Here is a 13,765-nt window from a genome sequence, read left to right as displayed (position 1 = left end):
CCCAAAAGCGGCAGAAGTAAGATTGAATGGTAACATGCTAATTGTTAAATTTTCAGAAAAATTGATATAAGGAGACCATTTTAAAACTAGTTTTGAAAAATTCTATTATAATGATAGAAGTTAATATATACAGTATATTAACCACTATGCCATTTTTTGCTTTGGGAGAATGCTAACTGAAAGAAAATAAAGAGATATTAGGCATCGTGGTCATTTTCAAAGAACACATTTTCCGCATTTCTTTAATTAACTATCAGGCACTGCCATAAGATGAATCCCCCTGTGTTAGATGATCCTGACCCGATCTTGTTGCCTCAGTTTTGGATTACCAACACTCATAATCTCATTTGTTCCTTTTAATATGAAATCAAGTTATACTTTTGTATTGATTTGAAAAGTAAATAGTGCTACACAATAAAAATTTGCTTTTGGGCACACTTCTTAATTACTAGTCCCCAACTTATTGCCTTCAGATATGTTCAGTGTCATGGTCAAAATGAAAGCGCAAAATCACTGACAGGTACCCTAGTAAGTGATAATTCCCTTACCTAAACATATGTAAAGAATTTGGCACACTAAATAAAAACTGGTCTTCCACAATATTAAAGGCATAACTGTAAAGAAATCCAAGAACTCATTTTTAAAATTCACATTTTTATATTTGTTATATTTTGAATGGACTGTGTATCCTCTACTACATCCAGATTAAATTTTAAATTTTCTCACTTTTCCTGGGTTTAGGTCCCTCCAATATAGGACCTAATGGAATGGATCATTTAACCAAAATGTTTGCCAGTACAACTTCCAAAATAAATCATGGCTTATATCTAAAAGAAAGAAAGTACAAGCAAGGAAAAGATAAAGAGAAAATGTGAGAGGAAAATATCAATGTTGTCCTCTAAAATCACCTCCTCTAATCAGGGAGTTCTCCAAATATTTACACGTCAGCTCCCAAACAAGTACAGCTACTGTGGACAATTCTGCAGATCAAAGTCCACACATCTGGAGGGCAATGAAAGCTACTATAAAACTTCTTTCAAGTTGGGCTGGGAAACTGAATAAGCTCAAACTGTTTTGCTTCACAAGTTCTAAGTTTAAATTTTTGTACAGTAAGGATGCTAGTCTAGTCTATTCAAGTGTGTTATCAGTTGGATTCCTACACAAATGAGGTTTTATTCTTATAATGAATCTTAACAATATTTACTTTCCGATAGTCATCTCTGCAATGACTTTTTGCATATTTTCTGAAACCCAAGGTATGACAGGCTGGGATTTTTATTTGAAATTCTGCCTATGAGATTCCCTTTCAAACAGAACCAGGTCGACAGAAAGTTAACAAAAGAATTGTAGGCATAAAACCTCCTGCTCAATAAAAGGAAAAGATGAGAAGAACAAATTGTCTTAGGTGAATATTAGAGCAGGATTCCTCTAGATGTGTTCAGACTACAACTCTCAAAAATCACGGTCTAGAATTCCTATTTGGACAGCACCCAACTGGTGAACGACTATGGGGGAAGACTGCAGCTTCAGCAGACAACAGACGATTAAAACTATTCTGGAGGCGCGCGCTTCTCCGCATGATAGCATTTTTGTGATTGGCTAACGTCCCTCCTGAACGTTGAGGTGACGCGCGAGGGGGCTGGGCAAAGGACCTCCCACTTTTACCTTTTACGCCCCAAGCTGTCCCAGCTGCCTCATCCTGTCTTTGCTACCGCCAATCAGCTGCGAGTTCCGGATTTGGTCTGCCTATCCGAAAGGGGGTGCTGTCTTACATTTCCTGCGACTACCCACAGAGAGCGAGGTCCCTCCGTTCGAGTTGAGCGGCAGGAAACGACGAGTGGCGGTTTTGTACGACGCTGGAGCTAGAGAGTCGCCCGAAAAGGCGGAGGCGAAGTTGGGCGGAGCGGCTGCCTGAGCTTTCTTTTCGGGCCGCGCAGCAGACGCACGAGGGGACGGAGGGAGAGGCCATTGAGCAGGGGCCGAGGAGGGTCTCGCCATGGCGATCCGCAAGAAGACTAACAAGAACCCTCCCGTGCTCAGCCATGAGTTCGTCGTGCAGAACCACGCGGACATCGTCTCCTGCATGGCCATGGTCTTCCTGCTGGGGCTCATGTTCGAGGTGAGAGGAGGGAGAAGGCAAAGCGCTGCAAGACCTCAGTGCGGTTGCCGGATACCCTATAGGAAGGGCCGGGCGGAGATTAGCGGGGAAGATGTTTCGGAGTGATACGGATGAGGAGACCAAATGGGAATGGTCAACACCAGGAAAGCCAGAACTGATCTCTGGTAGCAGTCTTTAATTCCTTGGCTGCCGCTTCTCCTAACTGCCGTTGCCGGGGTGGGGTAAACGCAATGCCTGAAGCGGTATACGTGTTAAAGATACCCAAGTGTGTGATCATATGGATCCCCGTACCACAAATTGCTTGGCTGATTCGGATGAGGAAAGCGATCGTCTCTTGCTCGTAAATCTTTGTCGGAACTCTCTAGTAGCTAGTTTAGAGGAAGAGGAAAAAAATAAGCAAATGGAGATTGTGACTCCATGTGGAAGGGCAGCTTCGTTTGTCTGTCTGTCCTCTGGGTCATATCATGGTCGTTCCTTGTATTGCCTGTTTTTGTCTGAAGGCTCAGCAATGATTGTAGCGAGGTGATGGGAAGAACGGCAACTCAAAGGTGCAACCACCTGCCGGCGGGAGCGGTGGTCCCTTCTCGATGGATAGGCTGGTCGTGGCCTTGTCCCTGTTGGTTCATCAAACCGTTTCTGAGAGAGTCGTCTAGGAGGGTTTCCCACCCATTGCAGCTCTGTCGCTCGTCTCAGTGGAGCTTCTTCGGGCAGCTGCAGTATCCTGGAGCAACCCGGGCTTAAATACAATGCTGAGAGCCTGTTTTACTCATTTGTATTTTACGCCCCTTTCCTGGGAAATACAATTTATTGAACGGCTTTCGAAGCAAGCGTGCAGCAGCGACTTGCGATGCTTAGCTTCCCGAAATTGGCAGGGAAGAAGAGGAAAAGGGAAAGAGAGTTGTATGTTTTGCAGAAGGCGCTGCGCCGCGCACGCTTCCTTCCAGCGCGCGAGTTCCTGGTCTCGGATAGGTTACGTGGCACTCGGAGCGCGAGCTCGGTGTCAGGGCGGGGGGAGTTGGCCGCCCCTCTGCGATTTGGGGGCGGGAAGGGCCGGCAGGGCTGGGGCGAGGGGGGCTGCTGGCGAGGCGTCTCCCCTTGATAAAGCTGACGGGAGGGTGAGGGGGGCAGAGAAGAGGCACTGGCTTTTGTGTGCAGCCGGAGAACTACAAACCCCATGGGGCGTTGCGGCAAGCGACTCCTCCCCTCCGCTTCGAAAACGGTGAAATGATTGGTGACGTGTACAGAGAGTCGTCCGCGATGCACATCAGAAGGGGCGGGGTTGGTTCACGCCCCTGAGGATGGTATGACACGTATCCAGTTTTGCCTGTTACGGCTGGAGTGTAGAAACAGGTACCGGAAGAAAAGCTGCAGCACGCCCCAGTTCCATAACTTGCTTTTCGGTGGTAGTGGAGCGGAGATAAAATCCTTGGAGCTTCACCCACTGTTAGAAAATTTGTTCCAGAAGATAATAAAGGACTTAAATGGCATAACTTTAAAATTTCTAATTCTGATCACTTTTAGCATGGAGAAAATATGCTTTCTTGAAAGGTGTGAAATTGGAATTTCAAGTAGGAATAGCAGTCTGTCTTTTGTGCTGAATAATCATTGGCTGGGGTCCCAAACTTCATAGGCCGAAAATCCTGTGGATTATGAATTGGCTTTCAATTCAGAATTTTGTCTGAATGTAACTAGTATCATTACGGTTCACTGTTGTGCAAAGCAAGGAAATTGAATTCAGTAATCCATTCTTAAATTAATGATGGTTCAGTATGAACTCAGCCACCACTGTGTAAAATGTATTCAATCAGTATAATACTAATTTAGTTGGTGGATTTGTTCATCATATGAAGAAGAGGTTGCAGAAGATGAAGTCTATTTGGTATTATTTTGCCTATCTGTGATGTCCTAATAGGTTTATCCTGATTAAATTGCTAATTGGCTAATGACTACTTTAAATAAGGCTTTTGTGGTTAAAAAATGATAATTTAGTAGCATAATTACTTTCATTACTTGGACAGCAGTGATTTATAGATGATAGCTCATTTGCCATGCTGTAGATCAGACATGTCACACAAAGTGGTTTCATGAGGCCTGCAAAGCCATCCTGGAAACAGTAAGGGAACAGCCCCACTGCCTTGGCCCTGTCCCAGGCTGGCCAGGAGCCAATGTACAATTTCGTGGTGGCCATCCATGCTGGAACATATTCAGTCTTTGCTCCACAAGGTCTGGAAACTGCAAGGGATCCATCGCCCCCACTGCGACGGCCCCGCTCCATGGGGGTGCACTGGGGAGGTGTCACCCTTCGTGAGGAATGAAGAAATGCACCATTGCTGGAAGTGGCCAGCAAATGACCCTCGCCTACTTCACATGTCTGGCTTGGTGGGCTGCGGGGGAGGAGACTCCACGAGCGGCATGACAATCAACATTACCTATGCAACGTCACCCAGCCCCCAGCCTGCTCAGTTTCGGCAGGCAGCAGGGCGCTCTCCTCACAGCACTAAGACTGGGCCGGGCGGCACGAAGCTAGTGAGAAGCCGAACCTGCCTGGTGCAGAGGAGGCAGCGAGCGTATGGGGCCTGGCATCTCAGGTGGCTGTTGTGCCCCGCAGGGTGACCAAATTCTGAGAACTTCTCTTTCACCCAGGACACCAGACCTCAGTGAAATTGACTTTGACACCCCTACTATAGATATAAAGTTTCCTACCATATAACTGGCCAAGGAAGTTTACATCCTTTGGACTTCAAACAAACAATAGTAAGCAGGCTAACCAAAAATGTCAGAATGCTTATTTGCGTTTAGCCAGTCATCTTTTATTTTTGACTCAGCCTAGTTCATTATTTTTCAGCCAGTTAAATGTATTTTTTCAGATATAAGGAATATAGCATGTTCCTATGATTTACCGTGCAATCACACAGACAAATTGTTTTATTGCAGGTTACAGCCAAAGCAGCTGTTGTCTTTGTTACACTTCAGTACAATATTACCATTCCTGTCACAGGTAATCTTCTAATAAATGTTTGGGTATTTGTCTGCAATGTTATTACACACTAGGAACATACTGAGTCTTAAGAGAAAGATAATCAAATGTGAATGACATACATCAGGAGAAATGTTTAGCGGGTGATAATGCTGTTCCATTTGTGGCATGAGACCACAGAAATGGTTTAGATATATAATCAAACTGGTTCAGTGCAGTATGGTTGCTGTTTGAAAGGCTCTGAGGTTTGGATTCTTCCAGTCTTCGCTCATTCCTCTTCTCTTGGATGGAGATTTCATCTTTATCTTCCTGGTTTGTGGAAAATCAGAATTAGTTCTTTCATCAAAACAATAAAATATGATGCCACAATTTGATCCTAGTTTTTTAATTTTGACTTGCATTTAATGTACTAGCGAATCTTTACCAGTTCCAACAAAATGACATATCATTGCATACTGCAGATATAGAAAGGAATCAGTTTTCTAGAAGTGGAAATAAATCTGGCAATCTTACAAAGCTTGTTTACATGGTATGAAACTAGGCCTTGGCATCTGCTTTGCATCCCCTAAAGCAGCAGCCCCCAACCTTTTGGGCACCAGGGATCAGTTCCATGAAGAAAGGTTTTTCTGCAGACCAGAGGGGACGTGGTTTTGCATGCTGCCTGCATCCTGCAGACAGGGCTTCAATTGTTTGCGCCGACCGGTTGCTGGCATGACGTGGCCCCGTGCCGGTCCACAGACCAGGGATTAGGAACCCCTGCCCTAAAGGAGTATCACTTGAACACAACACAAACCACTAAATGTTCCGAAAAGACATGGATTTCCCTTCTCCTTTGTATGTCAAAAGATGAGTTTGTGTATAATATAGTCATGTCTTCCATTAAAAAAAAAAACTTTTTAAACTAACTTTTGTATAAAAAAAAAGTATGTCAAGAACTTACAGGTTTACTTGAGCTAAGAGGTGAACAGACTCTGGCCAACTGATTTAGCGACCTGGTTAAGTGCACCATCAGCCAGCTGGCCAAGCCAGAGCCTGAGCCCAATTTCTGCCTTCACTTAACCTCCATCTTGCACCATTGGTCAGCCAGCCAGCTAATTGCCAAGGAAAAGAGAAGAGCATATCTAAGGCAGAGTATGGGCTTTGGCAAATCAACATGGGAATCCATATGAACCACCAGTATCTGCAGATTACAGCTTAGGAATCACATCTTAAATTAAATCTGTTTGCTAATCAGCTTTTGAATTTAAAATTTGGACAGAAAGATAGTGAAAATCTGATCAATCTCAATATTTTAAACTGTTGCCTGGATTGTTCTTCCTGTACTGCTACTCCTGTTTGTACTCACTTGGAGTATAGAAAGAAAATTAGATATAATTCTAAAGTATTGTTTTTGATTCCCGATATAAATTGAATGAGGCTGGTTAAAACAAATGCATTCTTAAATATTGTTCTTTGTTTCTCTCAGAAAACCAGCCTACAGAAACAGTGACATTATATCATTATGGTATCAAAGATCTGGCTACTGTTTTCTTCTACATGCTAGTGGCAATAATCATACATGCTGTTATTCAAGAATATGTGTTAGATGTAAGTATTGTTTGTTAGACTAATAATGGGCTCTACCACAGTAGAAATTGATTGATTGCATGCATTGTGGACTTACATTATGGACTTTTGATATATATGACAAGTAACTTACTATCTAAACTATCATAACTATCAATAATGAGATAACTTTTTTCTTTAGAAAATTAACAGGCGAATGCACTTTTCCAAAACAAAACATAGTAAATTCAATGAATCTGGACAACTTAGTGCATTTTATCTTTTCTCTTGCGTCTGGGGAACAAGCATCCTTGTGTCGGTGAGTATGTCAGAGGATCAATACTTTCCTGGGACATTAGATGCTAAAGTTTAAAATGTTAACCCTAGAATGCAAAAAACTTAGAAAATATGTTGCTAAATGAAATTATTAAGTGGGGATGGTAGTTTGTTAATGAGAACTTGCCAGCCAAGATAATGTTTGTGGCTAGGAAAGATTCTCAGATAGTTTTTATGGTACAACAAGGAGTTCACTTTTTATTGAAGTTGTCTCATATGCATCTGGCATTAATTTGAGCTCTATGAAATTTGTAGTTCATGTAAAACTGTTGCTTCTTTTTCTTGTATTTTAGAAGCACTTTTGTTTAAAATGAGGAATCAGTTCAGTTTGAGGCATGCTAAGTTATTTAACTCAGATTTCTGTGTCAGCCTTCCCTGCTATTGGCCATGCTTAGAAAGAGGTTAAGCAACTTCACAAGGATTGCACTATACTTTAATATTTCCTGTGTCTTATTTTCAGGAAAACTATGTATCAGATCCAACATCACTCTGGAGAGACTATCCACACACATCAATGCCGTGAGTTTTTTTAATTAAGAATGACATCAATAATTTCTTGTATCTATTCCAACTAATTTTTGTAGTTATTAATATAATTACTTAATTATGTATAAAGATATCTAGTATTTTCAGGCAAATAACAAGTTATTTTATTAACAATGCATTTACAGTAATCTTATGTCATTAGTTTTTAAGTACTCCAAAAAATTTAAAATATTCCATTGTATAATCTTAACTCAGATGTTTTTATATGAAATAATCAGTAAATTTTAATTTTGATTTTTACATCTTGTATTCTGCAGGTTTCAAATGAAGTTCTTTTATATCTCACAGATGGCATACTGGTTTCATGCTTTTCCAGAATTCTATTTTCAAAAGATAAAAAAAGTAAGTTTGCTTCTAAGATCTTGTCCATAAGCTTATCAAATAAATACATAAATAATAAACATGGTTATCTAGATAAGAAGAAGCAGAAATATCTATGTGATTTGCAAAGAAAGATACCTTTAAAATGGAGCTCGTAATCTGAAAAAATGTCAGAAAGTAAGGTTTAGATATGTAACTTCAGAGTCTTGTACTCTTCTCCTACTTCAGTAATTGGAAGGTTTTGCTTCTTGTTTCAGCCAATCCAAATCTGCCTCTCTTCACTGCTCCTGCAGCCAGTTCAAGCAGTTTCTCAAATTGAGAAACAATTTCTTGATTAGTTTAAAGAACCAGGAAATGAACCTTCCATAATTTCTTCTTCTAAGATTCTGGTTTGATGTTAAGTCTCTCCCCACTCTCTAACCCTAACCCATATTCAGTTTTGGACTGTTGAAGTAAGAGCTGTTACAGTATGGCACTTAAGTTATAAATCTACCTGTCCTGGAACTTGTGAGTGGGTGATGTCATCATTTATTTTAATAAAGCTTTTTGGCTGATTTCATACAGTACGCTGAGACATGAATAAATAAACTGTTACAACTTAGCATGTTATATATCCTGTCATAGTGTCCTTTTTTAAGATCACTACATAAATTAAACAGATTATTTTTAGGCAGTAATGGAATAGTTAAGTGTTTTATATCATTAACAAATATGGTATTTTCCATTAAAAACAATAGTAAGCAAGAAAGAGAGGATTTATTGATCAGAATTTTTTGCAGTAAATTGATAAGTTTATTATTTTTCTAAGTATTCCTAGATAATGGACAACAATTCCTATAATTCCCAAACAGCATATTCTGCAACCTTTAACAATTAGAGAGGGTCATAGATAAAACACAGTTATGAAAACTAATTAAATATGATAAGAATTCTTGGAAAATTCATAAGCTTGCATCTCTTTCATAGGAAGACATTCCTCGCCAGCTTGTTTACATTGGGTTATATCTTTTCCATATCACTGGAGCTTATCTGTTAAAGTGAGTGACATTGTTATTTTGCTGGGGCAGGGAGTCCAGTAATTTGTAGAATACAGTCCAATAATTTGTAATAAATAAAGTAGAAAACTGATGCCTCCAATGATACATTATAGGTTATCTTGCAATATTTCCTGTAGCATAGTTCAGAAGACAAATTAAGCTATAAAAGTACATATCAATTTTCAATATGTTGTGCCAATGTTTAGAAGGATTCCATCCCACATTTAATAGATAGCATAGCAATAGCAGAGGTCTCTAGAAAGAGAGACCTTGGCAGCTACCCATGCTTGGATTCTACTGTCCTCCCTACCATGCAAATAGATGTATGTTGTTCTTTACACAACTCACGGGGAGGATGGGACAACGCCAGTTTCTATCCTTCAGTTGCGTCTGAGAATTTGAGGTTGGTATTCTATCCTGGATGTACCAAATGTTCTCAAGATGCATTTTTATGACAAACATAATTCTAAAGATCTTTTGTTTCTTTGCCAATTAGCATCTGGTGCTAATTTTTTTTCTTTTTTATAGTTTGACCCATCTTGGTCTTGTTCTTCTTGTGTTACATTACTTTGTGGAGTTTCTGTTCCATATTTCCAGACTTTTTTACTTCAGTGATGAAAAATACCAGAAAGGGTACGTGCTTCTACTGTTATATTTCACATATGCCATCTCACACATTATAAATATTGTCTATAAATATTGTTCATATTTAGTTAATACTTACTGCATGCATAAATGCATATATTGTATACTGTATAACAATATAGGGAATACTACCTACTTTTAGATAAAATAAATATGTATGCAATATGTCATATATTAGTAGCTGTGCTTATATGAGCTTTTTGTTCAAAATAGAATTAAACATGATTGGTATATTCATTTATATGCAAGGACCTCAAATCTGTTCATTTTAAAGGATGGACTGTCCATACCTTGGAATCTTTGCTAGAATGTATCCTTCAACTGAAGAGTACATAACTGCCTTTCCAGAAGGTTTCTTGTGCTTTATTTATCAGTGGGAGAAGAGCAGTGTTGTATCAAATCTGTGCCAGAGCTCGATAATACGATATACTGAAAAATCTCTCCTGATACATTTCAGAAATGTTTTATCTTAACAAGCAGAATTATTCACCGAGAATACTTAGTACATAATGTGTATAAATGTCTGAAACTGAAGATGTGAGTAACGCAATTAGTGGATGAATTCTGATAAATCATGTATCTTTTATTTCTTTCTGCTAGGTTTACATTGTGGGCTGTTCTTTTTGTTTTGGGAAGACTCCTGACCTTAATTCTGTCTGTCCTTACTGTTGGATTTGGCCTTGCTAGAGCAGAGAATCAAACTTTGGATTTTAGTACTGGAAACTTTAATGTGCTACCCATCAGGTATAACACGGATATGTGTTCATGGAGCATATAATATTAAAACAAAATAGTTAAAAATTATCTTCAGAGAGATTTTTCTTGATCTAATTGCTTGAGAAAACTCTGGTCTTTGTTAGGAATATTGGGTATATTATTATGAGAAAGAAAAATATTTAAAATATTTAAAATACCTTTTACTATATTTTGCAAATTCTTTTGTCATTTTTATGATGCTTTAAAATAATAATTTTTCCACCTGGGCTTGTTTAAATCATCTATGCGGCAAAACTAAATTGTAATGTTCCAAATTAGCAGATGCTTGCTAATTGTGCCATCTGTGTTGAATTAGGATAATTATATGATACAGGTAGTCCTTCGCTTATGACCATTTGTTTAACGACTGTTCATAGTGGCAGTGGTGCTGAAGAAAATGATTTAAGACTGATCTTCACACTTAAACAATCATCACAAAATTCCTGAAGACACTTAATTACAAAATGGGTGCTTGGAAGCCAGTTAACAACAGTTGCAGCATCATGCAGTCACATGATCACCATTTATAACATTCTCAGCTGGTTTCTGACAAAGTCAATTGGAAAGCCAGTGGTCATGTAATGTCTCACTTAAAGACCATGGTTAAGTTGCTTAATGACCACAGCAACAAAAGTCATAAAATTGGGGGCAGTCATGTCACTTACTGACAAATTATTGTGGCAAATCAAGGGCCACTTGTACGTACATTTAGATGGTTATCAAAATATTTAATAGTGAATGGCACCAAAGTTAAAAGTCAGTAGGAAAATAGATTATTTGGCATATTCTGTTTTCTCCTTTAACAACTTTCCCAGAACCTTCCTAGGTTCTATATCTGTATTTTTAACAAAAAAAAATCTGAAATTAAGTTGAGGGCCTAAAATTTGTTAGTCTTATATATAAAACATGGTACTAAATTTACTTTGATTTTTTTCAATGTTATCTTTTAAGAGACCTATTACATTTTTATGGTAGAATGAGAGTGACTGCTTAGTGTGTGTCTGATAATTAGAAAGTACAAAAAGGAAGAAGAGGAATAGCGGCAACAACTTGATATTCACTTTCAAAGTAAACTCATTGTTTACTTTCTATTACAGAAGACTAGGACTGTATTGCAGTTCTTGGAAGGATGCTATCACAATATTTTCTATTCTTCAGATATTGTGCTGGCATTTATCTAGCAAAATAAAGATTAGTATCCTCAAGAAACATCTTCCTAAAAGAAACAGTTTTTCTAATCCTTTCCATGTCTGGATCATCAGAAATTCTAATATTCTATATCTGATCTTTATAGAATCAGTGTGCTGGCATCAATCTGTTTAACACAGGCCTTTATGATGTGGAAATTCATTAATTTCCAATTAAGAAGGTGGAGAGAACATTCTACACCTCCTCAACCAGTGAAAAAGAAGTTTACGACAACAAAAGGCAAGCCCTCGAAAAAAGAAAGAGGTTTGTGCTTTAATTATTTCTGTATATTTTTGACAGAAGTACAAAAGGGAAGTAGATGCTTTGCACAATTAGGAAACTATAAATGATGTGGTTTAATCTGATAAGTTCTCTAATATAAGTCTGCAACACATCATTGGACATATAGTGCAGGTAGTTCTTGGATTACTAAAATTCATTCAGTGACTGTTCAAAGTTACAACTTCTGCAAACCAGTTATGGCTGTTGCAGCATTCCTGTGGTCACGTCCATGGGTACTGGGCAACTGGCTTGCAATTATAATAGCTGCAGTGTCTTGGAAGCACAGGGTCACCATTTGCAAAATTCCCTGCTGACTTCTCACAAGCAAAGTCAATTGGAAAGCCAGCTGGAGGTCGCAAGTCACTTGTTCGCTCCCCATAGCACCCACCCCATGGCGATTACTCTTGCTTCACAAGACCAACATGCAGCACCACTTCACATACACACCCCAGCCTGCTTGCCTGGAATTCCTGCCTATGTAGTTATTTCATGTCCTCACTTAATGACCCACATGGTTCTGGCGTTATGATGGCAACCAGTACTGCCAGGATTGCCACCACTAAACAGTGTGATCACATGAATGTCATACTTTACAATCACATCACTTGATGATGGAAATTCCAATCCCAATTGCCATCATAACCCAAGAACTACTTCTATTTCCTAAGCAGCTTATAAAAAGACTATTGTGCTTATTTCTCCCGAGAGTACTAGTAGATGGCTTGGCCTGGGGAATGAAGAAAAAGGGAAGAGAGGAGCAAGCTTGGGCAAAGCCCTTGAAACTATTAAGTTCTTCAAGTGAAAGCTAGAATGGAATACAAGATCAGAGAGAAGAAAAATGCATTGCGATTCAGGAGTGATGGTCATACATGGTGCAAGAATGTTACCACCTAGAAGGAGAAAACTGATGAGCTGTACTCTTCCCCAGAAGGACCTGCTTCCTCCTTTTCCATAATGTTCTAAAGTGGCTGAACATGATTCAGCAGTCTTTTTTGTTAGAACAAAAATGGACACCATTTTTAAATGGGCTAGTAGAAATCACTGGACATTATACTGTTAGAGCATCTGTGAGAAACATTCTGATTTATGATGTGCTTGAAGCTTCTTCCCCTGAATTAATTTTAAAGCTCTCTATTAAGATGTTTTAAATCTTCATAATCTATGGGCTTGGATCCAGAGAAAAGAGTTAATTATGTTTGTTTTTTATTTTTAGAAAATGGAATCAATGGAACATTAACCTCAAATGGAGCAGACTCACCTCGCAACAGAAAAGAAAAATCCTCTTAAAACAGAACTTTATTAAATTAATTGACTAATATCCCCAAAGAGAACTGCTTTTTACTTGGAAAATCCTTCAGCACCATAGTTCCTACTGTTAACAAAAAATAATAAAATTAATGCCTTTTTGATTATTGATATCAGAATGTTTTCTGCAACTTTTTAAACGTTTAAATGAAAAAGGCCACTTTATTTTTAGTAGCTATAAAAATCTTTTTGGGTATTAATGAGAATTTACTTCTAAACACAGGAATATAGTCTGCCAGTCCTTATAGCTTTATAGTGATTGAATTTAATCCATTTGAATATTATGTTAGGACATTTTTGTTTTAAAGGAGAAGTTAAATCAAAGTTAAAGTTGTACTATTTTTTTAGGCATTCTCTAATATTTTGAAACACAGTTTGGAACAGAATTTGTAACCGCCAAAATAATCATTTTTTTGTAGACAATATCTACATTGATTCAAAAAATTCCCTTATTAAAACACAGTTAACTGATTAAAATGTTGCTGTGTATGCATTTATCTAGGAATCTCTTGTGTAATTCTAGATTTAGTAAGATGTTATTTAGGAATGGGTGACCAGCCACTGAGACCAGTGAGGACTTATCACCTTCCAGTCTGTTGGAAGGTTACAGTAAACATTCCATGATATGGCCAGAATTTTTCAGACTTTGGGAAGTTTAAAGGTAGGAATGGGTCACAAGGCTGACTGCTTTTACTCTCACCTTTAAAA

At 38.5% G+C, this 13,765-nt stretch overlaps 1 protein-coding gene across 2 annotated transcripts; it reads left to right on the top strand.

The window, feature by feature from the left end:
• Positions 1 to 1,979: 1,979 nt before the first annotated feature.
• Positions 1,980 to 13,529, top strand: TRAM1 (translocation associated membrane protein 1). Of its 2 annotated transcripts, XM_039345402.1 has the most exons (11): positions 1,997 to 2,119; positions 5,054 to 5,117; positions 6,562 to 6,683; positions 6,844 to 6,960; positions 7,438 to 7,496; positions 7,781 to 7,865; positions 8,811 to 8,881; positions 9,410 to 9,514; positions 10,127 to 10,270; positions 11,577 to 11,734; positions 12,966 to 13,529. In XM_039345402.1, exons 1-11 carry the CDS (start codon positions 1,997 to 1,999, stop codon positions 13,037 to 13,039), a joined length of 1,122 nt encoding a protein of 373 aa, XP_039201336.1. In that variant the 3' UTR covers positions 13,040 to 13,529. The 2 variants fall into 2 exon arrangements, with proteins under 2 accessions (XP_039201338.1, XP_039201336.1); XM_039345404.1 differs by lacking the exon at positions 5,054 to 5,117 and having other exon boundaries at positions 1,980 to 2,119; positions 12,966 to 13,170.
• Positions 13,530 to 13,765: the final 236 nt, after the last annotated feature.

The sequence above is a fragment of the Crotalus tigris genome, unplaced genomic scaffold (genome assembly GCF_016545835.1).
Source record: "Crotalus tigris isolate CLP2741 ecotype Arizona unplaced genomic scaffold, ASM1654583v1 scf7180000017952.28453644438:3035480, whole genome shotgun sequence".
NCBI lineage: Eukaryota > Metazoa > Chordata > Lepidosauria > Squamata > Viperidae > Crotalus > Crotalus tigris.
Note: the sequence above shows the minus strand (reverse complement) of the source record. Positions and strands in the feature narration are given on the sequence as shown.

Coding starts and splice junctions, on each gene's coding strand:
- TRAM1 (XM_039345402.1), top strand. CDS start 1,997: ATGGCGATCCGCAAGAAGACTAACAAGAACCCTCCCGTGCTCAGCCAT. Junction 2,120..5,053: donor TGCTGGGGCTCATGTTCGAG/GTGAGAGGAGGG, acceptor GTTTTATTGCAG/GTTACAGCCAAAGCAGCTGT. Junction 11,735..12,965: donor GCCCTCGAAAAAAGAAAGAG/GTTTGTGCTTTA, acceptor TTTTATTTTTAG/AAAATGGAATCAATGGAACA.